General features: G+C 30.7%; 1 protein-coding gene and 1 long non-coding RNA gene across 2 annotated transcripts; both read left to right on the top strand.

Annotated features, from left to right (window-relative positions):
- Nucleotides 1-11,879: 11,879 nt before the first annotated feature.
- LOC112727871 (uncharacterized) lies at nt 11,880-14,258 on the top strand. Its single transcript, XM_025777798.1, has 3 exons — nt 11,880-12,471; nt 12,553-13,500; nt 14,101-14,258. Exons 1-3 carry the CDS (start codon nt 11,880-11,882, stop codon nt 14,256-14,258), a joined length of 1,698 nt encoding a protein of 565 aa, XP_025633583.1.
- A 613-nt stretch (nt 14,259-14,871) lies between these two features.
- Nucleotides 14,872-15,413, top strand: LOC140177929 (uncharacterized). The gene is made up of 2 exons (XR_011869596.1): nt 14,872-15,105; nt 15,189-15,413. It is a non-coding gene; the product is annotated as an uncharacterized lncRNA (long non-coding RNA).
- Nucleotides 15,414-15,696: the final 283 nt, after the last annotated feature.

Here is a 15,696-nt window from a genome sequence, read left to right as displayed (position 1 = left end):
AGTACAAGTTAGCAAAACTCTTTAAAAAAATATCGTTTGAAAACAAAATATATCATAAAAACTCATTCAAACAAGCTTTTTATTTACTTGGACAAAACATTTTCAACCAAAAATTTAATATTTTATTTAAATAAAAAAGCTACAAATTTATTACCAAACTGAAAATTAAATAATATCCCATTTAAATTATTAAACAAATACTTTAATGCAAATATCAAAATTTAAAATTTGATAACTTGAATTATATCTATTTAAATAAATTCATACAAAATTTATTTTCAAAAAAATTTTAATTTAAACATAATTTTTTAATTTAACATAGACTTTCAACAGTTATATTTAAACTCAAAATACTATTATTTAAAAATTTTAATTTATTTAATTTAAAATTAAAATTTATTAAACTTGAAAAATTAAATATCTAAATAAATATTATTTTTTCAGAAAAATAAAAGTTATTAATTTCCTTTAATGCATAGAACAAAATTTTAAAACAAAATAACATGGATTTTGAACACTATAGAACAGTAAGAAGCACCTTTTCCCTTTGTACCCTAAATCTTTAACTTCGGACATGTCTTCTCTTTTTTTTTTAAATATTATAACTATTATTATTGTTATTATCTATTTTCTTGGGTTTTATATTTTAATTGTTTATTATTACCGTAACAGTATTTTCACTATCCAATTTCATTTGTATGCCCAAAAAAATTTTTCATGGTCCAAAACGTTAAACAAAAAACGGATTTCAATGTCAAATATTATGTTCACGCGTTTTTGCCTTCAATAAGGTAACCTCCAATACTTGCTGGGTCCTCAAAAATAGGCCCCATTATTTAACTCCCATCGTTTACATGACATTATTATCATTTAACTAAATTTTGGGCAAACATCATCAACTGATCACCATCAGCTTTGGCGCATCAAATGTCGGCACTTTGGAGGCAACAAAAGCACGTGTCCTCCACTTCAAAGTGCCACATACTTTCGGCACCAGAAGAAAAAAAACCTTTTCAGCACCCTAGCAACCGCCTTATTTGATTGCTTTGTTTGCATTATTTTGATCAAATTAGGTACATAATAAAATGATTTTACTAATATAGAATATATATTAAAATATAAAATATATATTAAAAATAAATTAAATAATATATTTATATATAATAATTAATTTTAATATATAAATAATATTTTTTATTAGATTATATATGGTTTACTTTGTAAAAAATTACTTCTAAGAATTTCAACAACGGCTAACTTTTTATTTTTTATTTAATTTTAAAATATAGATTAAATATGTTTTAAAAATATTATATTATAGTAATAACAAATGTTTTATCCAAATATAGACTAAGGCTTAGTTTGGTAAAGCTTTTACTTTTTAAAAGTAGCTTATAAAAGTTAACTTTTAAAAGATGGCTTTTTAAAAGTTGTAGCATTTATGTTTGGTAAATCAAATCAAAAACAACTTTTAATAAACATAAGCAACATCAATTGTGTTTGGTAAAATAGCTTTTAAAATTTAAAAATACTATAATAGACATAAATGCAAACATTAAATTTGAAAATTAGTTAACATATGAGGTTATATTAGACTTTTAAATTTTGAAAAGTACAAGCCAACTTTGAAAAGCTCTATCCTAGGTGCTTTCAAAAGTACCCCGATCTTTTAAAAGCTGCAAGCACAAGCACATGATTTTTTGATTTACCAAACACAAAATGAGGAGTTTGAGCTTTTAAAAAGTACAAGCACATCTTCAAAAAGCTTTACCAAACCAAGCATAAATGTGTGGGCTGGAATGCGATGGGCATGGATGATGGGTTGGATTTGATGCTGGCCTTGCAATTTTATGCTAGAGAGAATAAATAAAAGGACCCGAGCTTGGAAATAAAAAAATAAAAAAAAGTTTCATGACCAAAAAAAGAAAAATTTGAAAACTATTAATATTATTAAATATTAACTCTTTTTTAAAAATTTTATTTTTCACACAACCACCACTCCTTTTTTTGAGCATGCTACAAAAATACTACAAATCCACAATCCACATTCAAAAAATATCAACTTCATCACAATAAAAATTACAAAAAAATCTATGATCTAATTCAGTTATTCTATAAAAAATGCAAAAAATCATCACATGGTCAAAAGAGCTAATTAATCGAGCAAAACTAACTTGTGTTTGTCTAGTCTAACTAATCTGTTTAAACATGTGTCGAAATTTTAAATTTCATCTTTTGTATGCAATAATCTATTAGTCAAAAATAAATTTTTAAATAAAATTTTGATCTATAATAAATTATTTTTTTACCTATCAATCTGAAAAATATTATAAACAACTAAAACGAACTATTTTATTAATAGTAGAATATTATAATAATAAACACAGTAAATATTACATTTCTCCCATGAACAACAACCCCACAAGTCATACGTACATTTCTTGGCTGTTATTGCTTACTCAGTCTCAATCTTTTTCTACACAGTACGTATTGATGGAAAGTCATTAGCAAATTCTGTTCATTATTTATAAAGATTGATAATTGAGAATTTAACAACTCTATAAGTCTATTTAATATATAATACTTATGCAGTTCAGTCCCCGAAGCAAAGAACAGTATTCCCTCCAATTTAGCATCATCCGTGGTAACGACAGGTGGCAGGCAAAGAACAGTGTTTCCTCCAGTATGCCTTGAAGCGGGAATTTTTCCGCGCAAATCCATCTCAAATTCAAATTCCCTCTCTTCCCTTTTACTTTTGGTGATTGAACATTAAGAAGCAACAAAAGCAAAGAAAACAAAACTTCAGGGATCTTCATCATCGCGAAGATCATCTTTTATGAGGGAGATTTGCTACTTGCAACTGAAGAAGAGGCTATTTTAGGACGAGATATCTCCACCATTTCAAATTCATTCCCTTTCTCCTCTTTACTCTCAAGTCTCACCAGATTTCAACTCCCCAAAACGTAGCTTCCACTTCAAAACAAACCCTAAACCCCTTGATACTCCAATTCTTGCTCCGCCATTTCACTCGGCACCTACAAGCTCAACATCTTGCTCCGCCCTTTATCTTCGTGTGACCTTGATTGGTGACTCTATTCATGCTATGTAGCCAAACATGGGTCAAGGAGAAGCTGTACCTATATCTCATTGTTGCATAAAAATCTAATATAGGATCTGTACTCTGAGACTCCTACGAAGAAATCTGACTTTGGAGATCACTGGAAGCTTGGAATCGAGGATGGTGCGAAGCCTCAGGTGTACAATGAAAAGCATGAGAAGCTGTTATCTGCTGTGGCTGGGGTGGGAGACGGTCGTGGCGGTTCATAGTGGTGCCACAGATTGTGTACATCCTGAGCGGCACAAACAGGGACGCGTGGAGTGGGTTCTCAGTATAGGCCTTTGAGAATCTCTGGGGATTCATTCGTCTCTCCCTTACATCTGCGGTTATGCTCTGGTATCAAAATTTAAATTAATTTATTTTTTGTTTTTTTGTTTTTTATTTTTATCGTTTGAAAAAAAACTCTCTTGGTGATCTGCTGCATGAAGCATATGAGAGACAACACTCATGTTTTGTATTAGTAGATCAGAGCCAAATTCTTTAAGAGGAGATAGTATTGTCTCTTCCTTAAGAAATTATGCTTTCTATATGTTAAGGAGATGCAAAAGGATTCGGATCTTCTGATGTTTTAAGTTGTGTTGCAATCTTTACCATTAAAAGATAAACATTCAATTTTAATGGCAAAAGTTGAAACATGACCAACAACATGGAAAGAGAATAGCATGAGAAGATCCAAATGCAGCAACAAAGAAAGGAAAGGAAACAATAATGTGTACTAGAGTGTTCTGAGTGTAGCACCTGTGATGCACGAACATGATAGTTGCAAAATCATTGAAAACTTTTGAAATGGTTATCTGGTCGTCTTTGACATTTGCTCGATTTCCATCATTTTGATTATTATTCCACCCACAAATTAGGACTAAAGAGGTGCCTTTTAGTGTTATTTTAATTATTACTCCAATGCATGTTGGCATGTGTGGTTTAGGATGAAAAAAATAAGATACTGTAATGGGGAAAATGGTAAACCCATAACCATTTATAAATTTTTTAACTGAAGGTTTGTTCTTTGCTTTGGAAATTAATGTACAGTGTTGTTGTCAAATATATCACCCCCTATTCCAATTTGTTCTTTGTTATTTTTTTCGGTTTCATGTTAATGAATTTGAATTCTAAAACAATTTAGAGCATAGAAAACTTCATCTTTTATGAGCAGCAAGTGGAACATTGACTGTGCGACTTGAACTATTTGTAGTTGCCAAGACGAATAGAGATAGAGCCTCTTTGATTACTTGCTTCTTGGTGTTACTTTTAGTGCTAAGGTTTCACATGGATTAAGGGCTACTTTACCTGTTTGCTTACTCATTTACTCCCTCTGGAATGTTAGTTTCCTAACCGAGGTTTAACTTTATTCTAAATTTGATGGAAAAGTTTTCTTTTTATTTTTTTGAAAGTTAGGCTTGACAATGGGATTATCTGCAAAGACATCTATGAAGATGTGAAAAAGTGACAATGTTTCGGATGACTACTGTGATATGGAGCTTGACGAGGTAAGTATTGGTGATGCAAGATTTCTAAAATATTTTACAAGTATAGTGGTTTATTATTTTCTATTTGTGATTGACTGTTGTTTTTGTGATGCAGATGGAGCATGCAAAAGATGATTTTGATGTCAATGATTATGGTGAGGAGGATGAGAAAGAACAAGGAGAAGAGGAAGAAGATGGAGAGGAAAGAACAATTGAGGAAGACCAAAGTGGATGGAATAATGATGAGATGGAACAACTTGAGATACAAATCAAATCAGGTTAGATGCAAATGTCTGTCTATCCTATATTTGGGTTGAAATACCAATATAATTTTCTAACTTGCTTTAATGATTCTGTAGCTCATTATTTAATGTGAAATAGTTCATGTCAATTTACAAAGAGAGAAAGAGATGTATATGACAAGTTTGGCTACACCTATCAGAATAGAGAACAGAATAATGAATATATAGGTAAACTTTGATTTTTGCTATTATCTGAATTTGGTGGTTTATGGAAGGACTTAAAGCCAAGATCTATCTAATTGATTTCACCTCCAGGGATTCACCCTCGACTTAAAGCTAAGATCAAAGGTGTATTTGTACTGAAGTTTAATGACAAGACTATTTTATGTTGTATTATCTGGCAAGGGTTTACACTATTGACACAATCTTAAAGGTGACTTTTCTATCTTTATTCTTTAATCTCTGATTCATTTTTAAATCTGTCTATAGGATTTGACTGAGAAATAAGGAATAAGAAAAGGGTAGAACTAAAAATCTATAACAATAACGATTAATTATTAGTCACACTTTGAGCTTAGAAGAGATGCATTTTCCAAGTAATTGATAGATTGGATAGTTTCTTCTATCCATAGGTTGGTCCATGTGATAGTGTCAATGCTGTCGAATTTGGAAAAGTTACAACCAAAGACAAATGTGATGGCAAAGCTAAATGAGTTTGATATGTTCAGTAGATTAGATAAACATTAAGAGCATTCTTGGGTTTCAATTTCAGTCGGATATACTTTTCATGCTCTGAATATAATGTGAATTAGACAAGTTAAAGCATGTTAATATTTTATTTTCCTAACTGTTGAACTGTTAAAAAAAATGTGGCAGATTACATAACCATTTTTTTTCATATCTGGAGACTTACGTGGCATCAAGTAGCTCATTGGACTTCAATCAATTCCATTAATCTGTTAATCCTTTTAAATACTAATTGTATTTCTTGGTTATCTTTAGATGAAAATATAATTGGAGATGAACTGTATTCAATCATCCTTATGCTTTGTGCCGTTATTATGCTTTAGAAGAGGTAGATCTCTGCTCAGATAATTTATCTGTATACTTTGTCCCAAGTGTCATAATATCATCCATTTTTTTCCTTTCATAAATCTTAAATAAGAAGAGACAAAGAAACAATAGATCTGTTTCTCTTGGTTTTACTAAAAGCAATTAGGAAAAAAAAATTTACTTATGTTAATGAATGTTTTTGCATTCTTTAGAGTGAGTCGACCTTATGGAAGTTGAAAATGAGGCTTCAGAAAATCAAAGGAAGAACCTCAGGTGGCAATGAAAACCATAACAACAAAAGCAAGTATAATGCATAAAAAAAGGGGTAAATAAATGAAAATTTTATTTATTAAGAGATAGTATATAGAATTAATCAGGTATAAGCTCTTTTGGTTGAATTTTATATAATGATAGAACTATTCAATTTTTTATGATAATTTTTGCTGCATTCTTCAAGGAAAATCAATTGGGTGTTCATTATTTGAATGCAAATTAAGATTTCAAAGATCAATGATTTGCTTATACATTTCTAGAATAATTTAGTAAAAATTAAATATGCTCTTTTGCAGCAAAATATAGGCTCTTATTTTATTTTACTTTACTTTTTATTCTGTAGCTTAATCAGCACTTTATTGCTGAGGCTACAAATGTGAATGCTAAATGTGCATAGTTCATCATTTTTGTCATGCATAACACTTCTAAATATGGGTGGCACTCTTGCATGTGTTTTAGCATTCAACTCATTTGTACTACCTCATAATTGATTTAACAAATATTCTCTTACTTGATGAACCCAACTATTTTCTTGCTTGATGAACCAACCAATCACGTTGGTAATCCTACCCTCCCTTATGAAAAGCCTTTTTTTTGTTTAGGTGCTGTTTTATTTGATGGATTTTTCTATTGGCTCACCTATAATTTTGACTTAAAAGATACGTGGATCAATTATTAGGAAATCAAAGTTGAAATTGACCTCAAAGACCACAAGGTTCATTTATATTGCCTATTTGATCTTTATCTTATGTGGTTGATGTTCTGATGGATGGGTTATTCTTATAAAATAGTTGAACTTGAAATATTGTAATCTAAGTTTAATTTTCTTTCAATGATTGATGTGGTTATGCTCTTAGTTGAACTATATTGTTATAAAATTAGTTTGCTATGGTGTTATTAGATTTCATTTGGTTGCTAAAGCTCATTGTTTTGTTTTACTGAAACATTAGATCAGAACTTTCACATTTAAGTATTTAACCGGCCAAGAAAGCTAACCAAATGAGCAGAATAATGATCACAACTTTCACATTTAAGCATTCTCTAACTCATGATTGACAATAATAATGTTTTCATGTTCTTTTGAATATTTTTTTTTTTCAAGCTTTTCAATATTAATTTTCTGGATGAAATTGTCCTTTTTCATTCCTTCTTTGTGTTTATGTTCATTTGAAGCATTAAAAGATTCAGTAGCAGTGTAGTGTGACTAATTGTAGAGCTAAGATGTGATTTTTTTATTAATATTTTTAATTAAGGCCGATATCATAAGAATAGTTATTATTTGAAGCTTTTAAGATTTTTCAAAAAGGATGCACATAAATGGAAGCTTTTTAGATCCTTTATGCATACAATTTTATTAATAACATGATCGGGGTCATGAACTATGTGTTAAAGTAATTGTAGAGATTTTTTTTTAATTTTGCTATAAAATACAAATTATTTGTTAAAGTAATAGAAATTTAAGTAATTATAATAATTTATTAGGTTTATAATTAAAAATATATATTTTAATATATAGAATTTTATCTTTAGTTGGCCAAATCTATAAAGAAGTAGGAATAGTTAGCATTTTATTTATGAGTTCTAGCATTTATTTTCTATTGTAATTCATTAGACATATTAGTCGGATGAGTTTAGTTGCAAGTCATACTATCTTTACATCAATGGATATTTTTTGTCAATTTTAAAGACTTTAGGAAATGTTACAATAGACTCAGAGTCAAAGTTGATAGGAGGGATTAATTCGATAGTTCACGTAGATTCTTGATTGATCTGTTTTTTTCATGTTAGACCAAGAAATTTTTTTTATTTAAGTAACATGATTGTTTACAAATTGCAAATATGAACTATTGGTTATTTACAGGACTAAATTTATTAATAGAAAGTTATTGTTTAACTAAATCTTTTTAAAGTTAGGACCTTAAGTGATAGTCACAAATTTTTTTGTGAATTATGTACATGAACCAATTCTTTGATATACTCTAATTAATGAAATCATTATTTTATTACTTTTTTTAATCTTTGAAGTCTATATTACTATTACTTTAATTGATATCCACATCATGAAAGAACATACCACTAAATCCAGTTTAATTCAATCTAACCATGGTTGTTTTTCTAATTTTGATTATTTTATATAAGAGAGGTTGGTGAAAAATACTTTACTTTTCAAAATTATCAAAACTCAACAAAGATGTTTATAAGGTACAAATATCATTATATAATTTTGTCTTTGAATGAATAATTCTTAGTTCTTTGGTTTCATTTAGTGATTTTATAAAAGAATTTAGGACAAATATTTAATTCTAATTATCTCACTAAATTTTTAAGATTTTATTATTTTTGTTTTAACAGTGTTTACCATAGATGTATTCTTATTAAATTGTGGGTTTGTATTCTTATTAAGCTTCATGCTTTGCTGTTTATGACAACAAATGAGTCATAGAGTATAGTTGCGAGAAATTGTGTTCTTGAACTCCTAAAGTTATCGATATTTTTGAGAAAGCAAAAGAGTTTTTTGTTTCTAATTCATCACATTGCATGTATGAGTTTTATATGCTGATTTTAGATTATTGTCAAGTCATTTCTTTTTCTTTTTGATGTATTGATGAAAATTGTGAACAATTTAGAAGGAAAAACTTTAGAAGTATGATCTCTCTCAAGCATGAAAAATACCTGGGCGACTTAGCTGAAGGAAATGTAACACATGAGCATTTTTTTTTCAAAGAAGATGAAAAGTGAAAAAAAATTGTTACTCTAGATTGGCTTTCTCTACACTTTTTTTTTCTCAAGTTAATATTTGTTTAGTGCAAAGTTCATTAACAAAATATTTTTGCATATTATGAGTTAAATTCTAAATGTCATTACTTGATTCATGTAGTGAGTTTTATATACTAAAAAAAAGTTGTGTTATGAATAAGATTGTGCTTACATTGCTTACTTACTTTTATTTAATAGCATATTTTAAAATAATTCGTAGATTTTTAGTTTCCAGATTTGTAATTCTCATTTTCTCTATTGATTTGTTCGCTTATTTTAAAATTATCTGTATTGACTTTGACAATGTTTAGTATGATAGTGAAACTGTGAAAGTTATTAGCCAATTAAAGGATAGACATCTGAATTTAAGTTTTTTAAAAGTAAAGAAGGATATAGCAGATAAACAGACATATACATATTCATTTTTATGGAAATATATCAACAAATACAGGAAAGACAAATATTCCTGTACAAGAGCATTGTAATTTCTCTATATATCATAGTAAAGTAGATTTTTCAAAGGCTATAATTTCGGAGAAAGTCCAAGGAGAAATGTTCTTTTAATGTTGAAATGTTTAGCTGTTGCAGCATATGACACCAAAAGAAAATATACGAACAATACTACTAAAAATAGGTCTTTTAAACAAAAAAATATAAATGGATAGATATATCTTTTTATTAGTAGCTATAATTTTTCTTACTTTTAATTTAAATTTATTCTCTAGATAATGTATTTGTTTGAGGTTATGGAAACACTTGATTTACTCTGGCCAAATCCAAATCCTATTTCAAAAACAACAATAATTGTCAATTTGATAATGAAGTAATTAAGGTTTTTTCTTTCCTTTTTCAATTTAATAAAGTTGTTTTTTGTTTTAAATATTCTGTGTATTATAGTTCTATTTAATTATTTAAATTTCATACAAGTTACTAATTACTCAATATTTCATGATACAAATATAAAAGAAAAAGTATTGTATATTTTCTATTTTAAAGTAAAAGTTTTTAATAACAGACATAACATGTTACTTCTGAATTGGTCATTTTTATTACTTTTATTATTATTGATACTTTTTTTTGAATGTGTTAGTTTTTTCTATCTATATTTACAATTTATCTTCGTGTCTTCTTGAGTAAAACAAAAGAAAAATACAATTATGAAGTGAATATAAACTATATTTAAATTGTTAATTGGTGTGAAAAATAAAAGAGCACTATTAGTGTTTAGAAAAATAATATAATGTAATTTAATATAAATTACGTACTATGTTAATTTCTAATATTTGAGTTAAATAGCAGAAAATTTAGAACATCATTTATATTTTGATTGAATCACTTATAAATAACAACGTAACACAATATTTTATAGCATTTTTTTATTAGTTATCTTTTTTGCTTCCTTAAGAATTTTCATATACTTTTTCGAACAACATCAATGCTTTTTTATTTTTTATAACAAATAATATCCCAAATATATTTTATATTCACGTTATTATAGTCTTCATTTGTTTTCCCCGCGCATTGCGCGGGTATCTTGCTAGTTCTTTTTAACAACCTTTATACTAAATGCTAACGTGCATCACACAAATAATCTAACACAAATTTTCTTATACTAACAAAAATTTGCTGGCTCACAAACGACCCAGCTCAATAATCCAACTAAGTTAACCACATTATTTTTGTTAATTAAGCTCTCCCGCAAGTTAAAAAAAAAACTCACACAAAATGAAAATCACCAATGTTCTGAAATCGGTTCGAACCGGCCGGTCAAATCGGTCGAACCGTGAACCGGACACTGAAGCGGTTCGAACAATAAGGAAAACTGCAGAATTTGAAAACCGGCGTTGAACCGATTACCGGTCGGTCGAACCGAATCAGAATTCGGCCGATTTTTTAGCCGTGCAGCAAAACGCTGCCGTTTTACGTTTTGGGAACCCTAATTCCCTTTTTCCTTCGCACTTGCATCCAACACTCCAGCGTCCCATAGACCAACACCCACCTCAGTTCAGAGAGAGTGAGACTGTGAGAGACATAGAGAACGCCTGAAGCCCTGAACGCACTCAGCTCCGTCGCGCCTTCAGCACCGTCGCGCCGTCAGCACCGTCGCGCCGTCAGCTCCGTGGCGCTGTTGGGTCCGTCGCGCCGTCAGATACCCCGCGCAGTCAGCACCGTCGCGCCGTCAGCTCTGTCGCGCACTCAGCTCCGTCGGGCCCTCAACCACTTCGACCAGTCACCTCCATCGAGCTCTGCCTCTGAGAGAAAGCAATAGAGTTTGGTTGAAGCATTGAAGCGGTGAAGCCTGAAGTCCTTCGAACTCTGAGAGAAAGCAATAGATTTTCAGGTAATTTTTAATTTAGTTATGAACATGATTTTGTGATGAAATCTGATACTGATTTTGATGAACTGAACTCTGAGTCTCTGAAACTGTTATGAACTGATATGTGAACTCTGATGAAACTATGAAATCTGATGAAACTGTGAACTCTGATTTTGTGACATGATTTTGTGAATTCTGATTTTGTGAAATCTCATTGTGTGAACTCTGATTTTGTGACATGATTTTGTCATTGTGAACTCTGATTTTGTATACTCTGATTTTGAGAGATGATTTTATGAACAAAGAATTTTTTGAACCTGAGATGTTGTTTGTATACTCTGATTTTGGATGTTGTTTGTTCATTTGTTGTGAACTTGAGAGTTGAGATTATTGGGTTGGATTGCTGGTAATATTTAGGTATGAATGAAAGTATCAACCAAGACCTACCTAGGAATAATAATGTTGAAAATAATTCTGCTTCGAATGAACGTTCTCTTCCTCCCGCGAGTAACGAAAATCAGTCACAAACTTCTAGTATTCGGGGAAAAATTGATCCTGCTTGGAGATACGTTACTTTACAAAATATAAATGGAAAACCGCATTACCAATGCTTATTTTGTCTGAGTACTTTTGAGGGCGGGGGAATTAATAGAATGAAAAAGCATTTGGCGAAGATAGGTGGAGACATTAAGAAGTGTTCTAAGGTCCCGTATGATGTAAAAAAACAAATGGAAGGTTTATTGAAAGAGATTCAAAAAAGTAAAACTAGTAAAAGGAAAGTAAATTTCAATAAAGAGGGTACCGATGAGTGTGAGGATGCAATTCATGAAGCAATAGCGCAAGAGGAACAACAAACTCCGAGTCAGTTACCAACTAAGGAGGTTGTTGGAGGCGATCCAAAAAAGAAAGCAAAAACCATTATTCCTCCTATGTTTGCACCAAGAACAACTCCGGGAAGTCAACCAAGTCTGAAAAGCGTGTTTCAAAACAAAGAGGTGCTTCATGAAATTGATAAGCAAGTGGCTAGATGGCTTTTGCATTGTAGGATTCCTTTCAATGCGGTTATGTCACCTTTTTTTCAAGATATGTTGGATGGTGTAGTTGGATTTGGGCCTGGTTATAAAGGTCCTTCTTATGACTCTTTGAGGGTTAACTTATTAGCCGATCTCAAAAGGGAGTGTCAAATGGTTGTTGATAGCTATAGGTCTGCTTGGAAAAAAACTAGATGTACTCTCATGGCTGATGGTTAGACAGATCAAAGGCAAAGAACGTTGATTAATTTTTTGGTTTATTGTTCGAAAGGGTTGTGCTTTGTGAAATCTGTAGATGCCTCAAGTATGGTTAAAAATGCTTCAAGCTTGTGCGACTTGTTTTCAGAGGTGATTGAATGGATTGGACCTGATAATGTTATTCATGTAGTGACCGATAATGTTGCGAATTATGTTGCTGCTGGTAGGCTTATTAATAAGAAATTTGAAAATATTCACTGGTCACCTTGTGCTGCTCATTGCTTGAATCTTATTCTAAAAGATATAAGCAGCATGCCACATATTTCTAGCCTTGCAACACGTGCTTCGAAGATTACCGTGTTTGTATATAATCATACGGTATTCTTGTCCTGGCTAAGACAAAAAACTTATTGGAGGGAGATTGTTCGTCCAGGTGCAACTCGTTTTGCCACTATCTTCCTCACATTGATGAGTATCTTTAAGCACAAATTGGAATTACAACAATTGGTTGTTGATACACACTTTACCGGACACAAATTAGGAAGGAGTGCTAATGGTAGAGCTGTGAGTGCAATTATCCTAGACAATAAATTTTGGGATGATTGTTTTACTGTATGCCAAATTGTGAGTCCGTTGATTAAATTGCTGAGGTTGGTAGATGCCGATGATAAACCATCATTGGGAATTGTTTACGAAGGTATGCTGAGGTCAGAAAATGGAATCAAAGAAATGTTCAAGCATAGGAAGACTGAATATCAACCTTACATAGAGATTATCAACTCAAGATGGGACAAACATTTGAAAAAAAATCTTCACGCAGCAGCCTATTTCTTGAATCCTGATTGCTTTTTTTCTGAAAATTATAGAGAATCACCTGATGTTATGCGAGTTTTACTTGATCTTGTTACATTGTATTGCAAGGTTAATAATATAGATCCAGTTGAGGCAATGAAAGAAATACACTTATATAGAGATCGAAAGGAAAGCTTTGATAGGCCTGAAGCTGTTCCAGCTGCAAAAAAACTTCAACCTGATAATAATATCTGTTTGATAATAAACTTTAGTTATTTACTTATTTTATGTTTTGTTTTTCTTAATTTGATAACTAATACTTGAGATATGGGATTGTAATTTGTAGATGAATGATGGAGGTTGTTTGGTATTTCTGCTCCATGTTTACAAAAATGGCAGTTCGCATTCTTAGCCAAGCATCTGCTTCTTCAGGGTGTGAAAGGAATTGGAGTCTTTTTTATCAAATTCATACAACAAGACATATTGTGTATAGCTAAGTGATATTGTGTATGTTACATATAATTTGCGTCTTAAATCCAGGTAATATATATTTCATCCTTTCATTTCATATCATTAGATTTTGTATAGCTAATATACTAGGCTTATCATATATTGTATTTAATTTGTTAGGAAGGAAAGAAAAAAAGAAAGCAAAAGTCGCAATATGATCCAATTGATATTGAAACTATTGATAAGGTTGATTTTTGGGTGACGGAAGAGGTTGTTGAAAAAGAGCCTGATCTTCCAAGTAATATTGAAGACTTGCTTGGTGAGTATTATAGTTTATTGATCAGACAATAAATTACAATAGTTTTGATCTTTAATTTATTGATAATGTGTTATATTTTCTTAGATGATATTGATGCTGATTTAGATCAAGGTGGTGGTGGTGGTAGTACTAGTACATTTTATGCTACACCACTTGCTTTTTCTGGTCTAAGTAGTGGAAATGAAGGTGATGAAATCAATGACGCAAATCTGCAGCAAGTTATGGAGGATTTTGATGATTGATGACAAACTTGGATCATTTTGATGCTGCTATGTTATGTTTGATTGGTTGTTTGTATTTGAATGAGATTATAACATTTTGGTTTATGTAGTACTTTTAATTTGAATGATATTTTAAAGTTTAGATTACACTATAATTATATTTTCATGTGCTTATTTATATTTTATTTATTATTTTATTATAAAACGGTTTTTTTGGTTCAACCACAGTCGAACCGGTTGAACCTATAAACCAATAAACCAGTGTCTAGAACGGTTCGATGACCAGTTCGATTTTCAGAACCTTGAAAATCACGATAGCAACAACACGCAATTATCACGTGTCATGTTCTAACAATTACACGCCACAGCCCAGGCCTTACACCAATGGCAACATCATCTGCCTCGCTTGGAGCTGCACCCGGGTTCGAATCCTCGGTGAGGATTATAGGTATATTAATAGTGTACCTATATAATGTGTGAGTGTGTAATGCATAGGTATAATATCCTAGAATTAGAAATTGTCCAATGCACTTGACAAAAAAAAAAAAAAAACAATTACACGCATAAACATGTTATGCGAACATCCTTGATGAGCACCATAGAATTTTCCCTTTTAAAATTGGATGTTCAAATAGGACCATTAATTTGTCTCTTATGCTCTCTATACTTCATTCATAGGAAACTCTTTATTAGCTGTCACAAGACAACCAGGTGAAAATTTAGTTTATTCACAATCATCACATTAATACAAAGAGAAAAAAAAAAAAAAAAGACATTAGGCAGTACCAACTCATCATACCTCAGGCTTTCTTTTTCCAAAGCAAACCAACAATTTTATTACTTCCTTGAAAAAACAAACCACAGGAAGGTAACTATGTCATCTTGTGCAATGTTTTGTTATCTTGTTTCTAAGTTGAGTTATTGTTTTACATTATCTTGATTATGTGCCAGGTTCCAAAAACATCAGTATAAGGAACGGCGACGGCTGTGGCAAAGCAGACGCAAAGGCGGCGAACGACCAACAACACGATTTTAATCATGTATTACATTAAATACAATATTAGAATTTATTTTAATCTCTCTTCCAATCTCAGTCTTTCTTTTAAACGTTAACTAAATCTCATATATGTCTCAAAAATAAAGAAAAGCAAATCAAAAAGAAGAGATTGAAGTCTAGTTTTTGTTTACTTTTTTTATCAAAGCCTATGGTTAGGTTTTTTTAGCCTTAGTTTGTTAACATGCTAGGTCCATATTTGAAAACTAGTTTAATTGGCTTGTTAATTTCGTCTCTGCTTGTTAAGATATAAATAATTTTTTCATAATCAAAGCTTATTGTGGAGTTTGAATATTTTAATTAATTAAACAAAAAGTTGGTCTTTTATTTAAAAAAAATATTTAATCCTTATTTATTATTTATCATGTAAAAACTTATGTGAGATTCTTTTTACGACAAATGAGT

The sequence above is a fragment of the Arachis hypogaea genome, chromosome 2 (genome assembly GCF_003086295.3).
Source record: "Arachis hypogaea cultivar Tifrunner chromosome 2, arahy.Tifrunner.gnm2.J5K5, whole genome shotgun sequence".
In the NCBI taxonomy this organism is placed as follows: Eukaryota; Viridiplantae; Streptophyta; class Magnoliopsida; order Fabales; family Fabaceae; genus Arachis; species Arachis hypogaea.
This window is presented reverse-complemented; position numbering and strand designations above follow the sequence as displayed.